Genomic DNA, 9,095 nt, shown 5'->3' with positions numbered 1-9,095 from the left:
GCAGTAAGCATGCGGGGTATGTGGCATCACAGTCAGTATAGTAAAGACGCTGCCGTGTGCTCACCGACGAGCAGCTGGACACACAAACAATCTTCAATTCAACATCTGGAATTACCTGCGATTCATAAAGGTAAGCGCGAAATGTTTCGATCACAATTTGATTTCATACACTAACGTTTTTTTTAAGTAGAATTAAAAAATGAATGTCGCATTTTAGCCAACAGATTCAGAATCACGAAAAAAAAGTGCTTAGATACATATTGAGGGAAATTAAGTGATGTAAAATAGTTAAGTAATGCAAAACTCTGAATTTAATAGACAATATCCAGTCTAACTATAATTATTACTGTTTTAAGTCGACCTTTTACCTTTAATTTATCGGCCTTGTTAGCGTACTTACCACTAGGATATGATACTATAGGCAAAATGCTGTGTTTCAAAACAAAAATGTGAAAGAAAATGTAAAAAAAATGACAATTTTTTTACATTTATTTCTGTATTTTATGTTCAAACTTTGTATACGATGTACTTTAAAGCCTTTTCAGATTTTCTGTCTGTTCAAAACGAAAAGCAAGTCATTTCCTCTCACATTTAACTGAGCTACTTGAACGCATCCCACAGAGGTCAGACATGGTGCCCAGACAGTGTTCGATAGTGTGTGATAATGTATTTTAGCAGTCCAAGGAAATATAAAAGAGACAACTTTAATAACCAAAGAGTGGTGTGAGTCTGATTTAGTAGATTCCATATATTGGATTTATTAAAAACCAGAAACAAGTATTTCTTAATTTAAAGGAAGCAATATCCCGAATGTCCTGAGTCATCCTTCATTAGTTTTGGTGTCTTGTGATGATCTAAATGCCGATTCAGACTGTTGTGTTTTTAGAAACTCGAAATCCTTCCCACAAATTTCAGTACCGGCTTCAGCTGGACCCCAATTCTTACGTGAGCTACTATTCCTGCTTGCACTGAGGCCACCTTTATGAGGCTCAGACATATTTATTTCACACTATCAACACTACACTTTTTGCTTTCCAGCTCAGCTTTGTCATCTTATCGCTCAGGCCCAGAGGGAGGCGCCGGTGTTTGATCTCCTCTCATGTTTGGGCCTGTTGTAAAATCTGTGACGCAGCTGGAAGGGGAGGCTTGGTGGCTGACATTATGAATAGTCTCTTCTGTTTTGTGTTTCCCTTCCAATTAATGAACAGATACAGCTCGATGTAAAGTATCATAGAACATTACACAGCCTACAGGAATGCATAAGGAGAACCCAGCTTGTTCTCATGTTATTTTTGTCCCGTATGAAAGCTTGGTGATGGCCTCTTGACAGCTTTAAAGTGTAGCGAGTCTGTAATTACAGGCACATGGATTTGGGCGGTGACAAGAGTGTTTAAGTCGCACTCACTGCTCTTCTTGTTTGCGGCTTTGAGTTTGTATCTTACAGGCAAACTACAAAAAAGCCTCCAGGTTTGGCTCCTCCCAACATTCCTCTGGGTATTAGCCTCGTCTGCCTTTTTGTTCAGCCGTTCATTTTGTTTATTCACCTATTTTTCGGGACCCTTGCGCAGCTTTTTTAACTATGTCCTATTAAGGCAGCCAGAGCGTTTAATGTCCAACAAATGATGGTTCAAGTTCCTGCTCAGGTGGTTGCTCATGAGTACACCACTTTGGATAAACTGCCAAATGACAGGATGTAATACGAACAAGCTTAGAGGCTGCATTTCTATGTAAAGTTATTAGTAATTGAAGGGATTCTTGGCAATAGAGCGATGGCTTCAAAGTACAGTATTGCTATTGCTCTGTGTAAACATCTATTTAATGATCTTAACGTAGTTGTTTGTCTATAAGTATTATTGACGTGCTCTTAGGCAAGGCACGTACCCCTCTACCCTCCTCAGTAGACACTGACAGGAGGAGACTAGCTGTAAAAGCTCCTAGATAACATTGTTAATGTTCACTTCCACATTCTACTCTCATTGATCAACAAAGCCCTTTGTTTCTGAAGTGAAGACGAGAACAAGCTCTCGTCAGAGCATCAAGCAGAGGCAGAGCAGCGCCTGGATCAGAGGGATACTCCACTTCAGACGAAACCAACACTGACTCAGATCCTTCGACCCTTTTTTAAATCTTTCCTCCGTTTCCCTTTCAGACGCAAACAATGCCAAACTGGGGCGGAGGCAACAAGTGCACGGCGTGTCACGGCACAGTTTACCACGCTGAGGAGGTGCAGTGTGACGGGAAGAGCTTCCACAAGTGCTGCTTCCTCTGCAGTAAGTGCTGATGCAACAGTAACATCTAGATTTCTGGATTAGGATCAAATTAAAAGGACCACGTAAGACCACATGTTCAAGAACGACTAAATAAATCAAACTGACATCATTATGACAGTTCTACAAACTTATTACAGTTTAAATGGGTAAAGTTGCCATTGTTGCAAATCCATCTACATTCCTCCTCAATCCTTTCAAGAAGTGTTTGCAGATTTCTCAACATCAAAAGCTGAACTATTGCCCCTCTACTGGCAATTACAGCGTTGGGTCTTCTTGGGCAAGTCTGTACGGGCTCTGCACATCTGGATTTGCTGCAGTAGTACAGACGACAAACTCTAGGAAAAGTCCTGGTGGTTCCAAACTTATTCCATTCCACAATTATTAAAGCCGCTTTGCTCCTGGGAACACTCAAATTTTTAGAAATGTCTTCACACCATTTCATCTTGGAGGTCCACAGAGAGTCTGAATACTTTCTGAAGCCACTGTAGATGCAGGTGGAACTTGTCAAAGACGTACAATGAAGACCCAAGTTTATACACCGGAATAATTGTATAATTGTCTTCTTCATCAGAGAGATGATGGTTTGCTTCCGAAAAGAGGACAAACGTGAAACCTTGTGCGATTGTTTGTGTTTCTCGCAGTTAAAAACACTTGTACTCTCGAGACTTTAGATATAAGGGTTTCCCAGGAGTTCTTGGACAAACAAATCTTCCTTTACTTTGAAGATGGCTCAACTCAACCTAGGGAGACATGCTATGACATCAACGCCATCTGTAATAAAGACAGAACCCTCCTCTTGAATGATTGCATTATCCAATGTCCAATTATTCAACATGGTGATAGGAACAAACACGAGGATGGGTCAGAGGAAAGACTGCTGAGCTCTGTTTCACCCTCTGGAACTCAGCCACTGCTGTGGAGAAGTTTCGCTGACATTTTCTCAGCAGTTGGGGAGTTTTGCAGTGCATTGTGGGTTTGCAGCACGACAGGATGGCTGAAACGCCCTTCAAATGTCAGCAAAGACACGGAAACAAAGGCCGAGCCCGGAGAGCGGGATCACACAGATGTGGCCATTAAGCACTTCTGCCGGCATCAACAGAAGAACAAAGTCGGCGGAGCTGTGAAGGATGAGTTAATATTTTCCATCAGATCCTTCTTCACAAAGGGGTCCTTGTCTGACACGCCCACTGTGGAGATGAACAGCAAAGCGACTCGGTGTCCTTTCACTCTCTTTTCACCCTTTCCCCTCTACTCTCTCTATTTGACCATTCGCCATTTTCCAACTCCTGTGTATGCATTGGTTTACATGCAAAAGAAGCGCTCATACACAAACTTGCAACTCAGAGAACTGGGAACACTCCAGCGACCGACAATGACAGCTGTGTACGGGAATGTGAGGATTAGAGCAATTGAAATTGGGCATAAATCTGCAGACAAACAAACATAGGACTTTGAGTTTCAGGACCGAGATCACAGAGGTGGAAACTTAAGACAATGAACCAAACAAACTCAACTGGAAACATTTTTTTTTCCACAAGGCCACATAAGCAGTCATGTGATGTATTGGAGCAGTTACAGATGGTCACACAGTGCAGGTCACGGTCACAATGCTACTGGTGGCAGTCAAATAGAAGATGATCAAATCGGGTTTGAGAGATCCTGTAAAGTGACCTGGGACAATCAATGTGGAATGGATACTCGAAGCAGAAATGGAAGCAGTATCAGTGAATTCTATTTCTGCACTAAACAAGGTTCATACCCTCCTTACTTTACGTTGAGGAGACAGTTGACATTCATCTCGTGTGAGTTAAGTTGATAAAAGACGTCCCTGCCTCCTCTCTCTCTCCTGGAACCAAAAGCTGAAATTCTCGTTTCTCTGAGAACAATTCAGCAATGTTCTGATCCCAGTGAGATAAGTGTTCTTCAGCCAACAGTGTGACTCCATTACAATTATGCCTGTGTGTGTGTGTGTCCTCAGTGGTCTGCAGGAAAGGATTAGACAGCCACACACTGGCCATCCATGACCAGGAGATCTACTGCAAGTCGTGCTACGGAAAGAAGTACGGCCCTAAAGGTTACGGCTATGGGCAGGGGGCCGGGACGCTCAGCATGGACAGAGGGGAGCGGCTGGGAATCAAACCTGAACAGTAAGATGGGCTGCTGCATGTCAGCGCAGTGTTACATGAGGTTTAATGTGTATTGTATAGGCATGTTGACGTAAAACAACCCAAAGGTGCACTAACCAGACAGCTGGGAATCAAATCCAAGGATCAGAGAGCTTTAACAGCCCTGGGAATGGAGTGGGCCACTCACACTGCACATACTTTCACTTATTACACGGGGTCAAAGGTTACCTGGCCGCCAACACTGTGGCTGCTGTGGTCGGGTCCAATATCTCTGGCCCTTCCAAGGTTTAGATTAGACACACATTAGAAATGAGAACATGGAAAAGAAACGTTTATATAGGACTCGCTTTTGCATAGTCATAGATTAGAAATTTTGCAATTCAAATGTATCTCATGATAGTCTGGGCCTCTAAAGGGTTAATGTTCATAAGTCAGAACAGTTATTACCCCAGAAGTGGAACCACTGAGGTGAAAGAAGTCTGTGGGTTTAGTTTACAAAGTCAGGAAAACTTCAAAATATCATCAAATCGTTGTTTTGAGGGTTCATATGCAAAAATATGTAACAATGATGTTTTTACTGTACATTCCAATAATTCTAGAAGATGAATCATCAAGCCAGTGAAGACAGTCATGTCATTGTTGAGCCCCATCACTCCTCCCTCATACGGCCCAGAGTACAACGCACAATGCTGTGTTTGATCATGAGTGGCACCCTGCAGTAGCGCTCTGCCACTCACACACACTTGCCTGTAACTCAAAGCTTGTAGCTTTAGCTTCCTGATCATACGTTAAACCCTCACCGCCCCCCGCCCCCCCCTGCATCTTTCTCCAATTGTGAGCCACAAAGAAAGAAACCTCAACAGAATTATTATCCAGCTTGGCCACAGCAGTGTGCAGCTGCTTTGGCAAAGTAGAGTTCAAGCTGTAGTTTGTGATATAAGAGTCAAAAAGTTCCGTCACATTGTTTTCCAGCCTAAGAGGCCGAGTTATGGAGCGGGACAAACATCTGAAACCTGAAACAGGAGCCTACGCATGTCCTTATATGTGCATATGTTGGACCTTGTATACGTGTGCAGGCACGACACACCGTCGCAAACAGGAAAGAAACATTAAAACAGACAGCAGTGCACCTAGACCAGGACTGTTTTTGTTTACTCGGCCCTGGTCAGGTTCTAATTGTTCTGAAAGAGCTGATTATGTAAGCGACGGGGTCCCGGCCGCCCCGCTCACCCTCCTCTCTGTCCTCAAGGACAAAGGGCTTCATTCAGGGGCCGAGCGAGGCGGCCAGTTCCCCTTGGATAAGCACAGCTCCAGGGCCTCAGGGTGCCCTGCTCACTTCTCCCAACTTTGGGTGAATGTTTGGACATTTGGAGTCTCTATTACAATTTAAAACCAAGTCATATAAGTTTGAACAATGCTATCTTATAGTTATTAGATTGTTGATGATGTGTAATGTGCTTGGATCTCCATTCTCCATGTGATTCTCAAGACTACTTGTTTTTTGTTGAGACACTTCTTCACCCGCTTCACCTATCTGTCCTTTCCTAGGACACAGACTCACAGACCCACCACCAACCCAAACCCCTCCAAGTTTGCCCAGAAGTTTGGAGGTTCGGAGAAATGTGCCCGGTGTGGAGACTCTGTTTACGCAGCTGAGAGGGTCATGGGGGCCGGCAAGGTGAGCATGTGTTTTACTTTATCCATTGTTTTGGAAGATTGTCCACACCCGTACGCTCATATACTCACTTTTTCAGGCACACTGTCTTCATATTTATCTATTTTCTCTTGACGTGGCTCGCAAATTTCATATATAGGTCACAGTTCTATCCCACAAACTCAAAACACAGTGACAGAGTTGTGTCAAAGTTTCAACCCCGGTAGTTTGGTGGCTAGAGCCTGACGACATCACAGTCCAGATCACAAACCACATGGTGAAACAGCTTTGAACCAAATGCAGGAAGTGGTCTCCATTGGATCCTAATGAGAGAACACACAATTCCTGCATTTGTGACTGAAGTCATTCCATAAAATATGGCTCTGAGCTTCTTAACAGCTTGAGTTGATAGGGAGAAACAGTCTCAGGCAGATGTTGAACACACACACACACACACACACACAAATGTACAGCCAGTAAGTTACAAGGTGAAACCTCCTGAAATGATTTGCTGTGTTTGTTAATGATTATAAATCCACAAGTCTCCTCTCATGTGAGCTTGTATGCAGTGGAGGACGTATTTATGTGCCGTCAAGATTTTCTCTTTCCTCTAAAACCGGGAGTCAACCATCACATAAGCATTTAGATCTCAACTGATTGATAGCAGATGATGTCACTGGGCTGGGAGATAAAAGCAATGTGAGTGTGTCTGCCAGCTCACTAGCTTCTACGCATTTGATGGGTGAAATGATGATAAATGATGCAGGGAAACCTCTCTCTAAGTTGAGACTACTACTGGGACCACTGGAATTCCCATGCAATGCGTGATGACTTGCACGAGGGGCGTCACTGGAGGTACGACCTGAGAATTCTCTCTCTTTGTCTCACAGCCGTGGCACAAGAACTGCTTCCGCTGTGCAAAATGTGGGAAGAGCCTGGAATCAACCACCCAGACTGAGAAAGATGGAGAAATCTACTGCAAATGTGAGTTTTTATGTTCTTTAGTCCACAAAGACAAATGATCAGAAATTCAAATACATTTTTGGACTTTAGATCCCAGCTGGTAGACCCACACATCTCTGGAACAGGTCAGCCAAGGCAATGCATTATGGGTATAAAACTGCAGTCTTGTCAATGCCTGACAAAGGGAATCCATCACCAGAAGATAAAACTGAATTTGACGTATTATGACTCCCCCCCTCGCTGCCAAATGTCTTTGCTTAACAAACCCTCCCACTCCGGTTCATTGTGAGAAAATATAGCCTCCATAAAACCCAGACTTAAGGCACGAAGAGCTCTTTGTTAGATTTACAAGATGGGTTTCAACACAGCAATGTTAGGTTTATCATCCCATGATTCAGCCGACCGTGATTTACCGGCACTTCCTGACGTGTAAATGCGTGTGTGTGTGGAGGAGCTGATGACAGGCTGTTGACTCGGGTTTCAGGGAGAAGCTCCAGGTGACAAAACTTTTCTGTCGTAACTGTGTGAGGCTGCGTCATTCCACACACACACACATTCCACAGCCATTATTTTGAAAACAGAAACTATTCAGTGTAAACTATCCTGTAGAATACTCATTTCTGTTTAATTGCACATCAGCTTGTTGTTACAGACCAGCTGCTCATTTGTTGTTAGGGTTAGTGAACTGTTACTAACCAAAATGAAGCCGCAGAATAAAGAGCGAGCAGAGGCTGACGGTGTGATTTCATCAGCAGAAACAGAGCAGGATGAACTGGCTCGTGGGTATGAACCCTCTGACACAAAACACACACACATATATATCCCAGATGATTGTTTTTTCACAAATCGCATGTTGGTTTGGCAGACGTGCAGTGGCCTTGTCAACTAACAGCCCTGTATATCATCTGCTAGACCTAAACAGCTGCGGTCCAGCCTACACAGTGATTCCTCCTTCCCCGATGAGCACACAGAGACAAGGATCCACACACACACACACACCCACACACGGATACACACAGGTCAGCAGACGGACGCTTGTTGAATTTCAGAGTGAAACCGTTTGCTGATGAGCAGGAATGTTACATCTCAGCTCGAAGCCCAAACAGGCCAGAGTGTGCTGCTGCGATCAATCGGCAGTTTGGTCTCCGTGGGAGACATCTTGACTCGATTTGAGCAGTGGCTACATGTTGTTTTGAGGCTCACCGTCTCATCAGGAGAGTTTTTAAAGGCAGATGTAGGCAGCAGACCTGAAATGTCGCCTCAACAAAGTAATCTCTGCATTAGCTCTGGCAGGTCAGAGGTTTACAGTTGCACAAAAGCAACTACAAAACTCTCTAATTACTAAATAAATCACTGTAAAGCCTACCGGGGCACAGAATTTGACTGAGCCCCACTTTTAAACACGATTCAAGCCACAGGTTGCATGCAGAGAATTAAGAGCTGCCAGAAATTCTGATTGTTTTTTCCACCTTATGAGCAAGTGAGCTCATTTTAAAATTGGCATGTTCACGGGAGATAAACAGATTAGAGTGCCGGAGCTACAACAACCTGATCCAGCGAGTGCAAAGGAGAAATTCCTCCCTCTGCAGCAGTCGCCCATGAACACAGCAGGATAAGTAAAGATTTAAGGAATATTTCATCAAAAAAACAGAACCGTATCAGTCTTTCATTCAAGTAGTTTTGGTGCCATTTGTGGAATTAAGGTTGAATTCACATTAAAGGGTTTCTAGGTGTGTAGTCAGTCGACATAAAGTTGCTAAAGAATGCTACTTTGCCAGTTGCTAATGCTTCATTCTTTCCTCTCCTTCTTTCCTCAGCGTGTTATGCCAAGAATTTTGGACCGAAAGGTTTTGGTTATGGCCAAGGCGCAGGTGCTCTGGTTCACGCTCGGTGATGGCTTCACTCTTCAGCAGGATCCACAGACAATCATACCTTCAAACATTTACCCTCTCAGAAATGAAAGATTTTACACTATACATTGTTGTTTATGTCAAAATAAAATTGTCCTATTGTTGACTCTTTACAAATAAAATCAAAACAGAGTGCTCACTTGCTTGGTTTATACATTTTGATGCTGGTCAG

The 9,095-nt window shown here is 43.5% G+C and overlaps 1 protein-coding gene across 1 annotated transcript; it reads left to right on the top strand.

Moving 5' to 3' along the window:
- Positions 1 to 9,051, top strand: csrp2 (cysteine and glycine-rich protein 2). The gene is made up of 6 exons (XM_076150691.1): positions 1 to 130; positions 2,150 to 2,270; positions 4,249 to 4,417; positions 5,945 to 6,074; positions 6,941 to 7,034; positions 8,831 to 9,051. The coding sequence occupies exons 2-6, from the start codon at positions 2,159 to 2,161 to the stop codon at positions 8,905 to 8,907; spliced, it is 582 nt and encodes a 193-aa protein (XP_076006806.1). The 5' UTR covers positions 1 to 130; positions 2,150 to 2,158; the 3' UTR covers positions 8,908 to 9,051.
- The last annotated feature ends 44 nt before the right edge of the window (positions 9,052 to 9,095 follow it).

Source organism: Genypterus blacodes, unplaced genomic scaffold, assembly GCF_046128005.1.
Source record: "Genypterus blacodes isolate CSIRO-AG114 ecotype Tasmania unplaced genomic scaffold, CSIRO-AGI_Gbla_v1 ptg000007l_1, whole genome shotgun sequence".
Taxonomy (NCBI): Eukaryota; Metazoa; Chordata; class Actinopteri; order Ophidiiformes; family Ophidiidae; genus Genypterus; species Genypterus blacodes.
The sequence above is the reverse complement of the archived record's forward strand: the minus strand, read 5'-3'. Positions and strand labels throughout refer to the sequence as shown.

Coding starts and splice junctions, on each gene's coding strand:
- csrp2 (XM_076150691.1), top strand. CDS start 2,159: ATGCCAAACTGGGGCGGAGGCAACAAGTGCACGGCGTGTCACGGCACA. Junction 6,075..6,940: donor GGGTCATGGGGGCCGGCAAG/GTGAGCATGTGT, acceptor TTTGTCTCACAG/CCGTGGCACAAGAACTGCTT. Junction 7,035..8,830: donor TGGAGAAATCTACTGCAAAT/GTGAGTTTTTAT, acceptor TTCTTTCCTCAG/CGTGTTATGCCAAGAATTTT.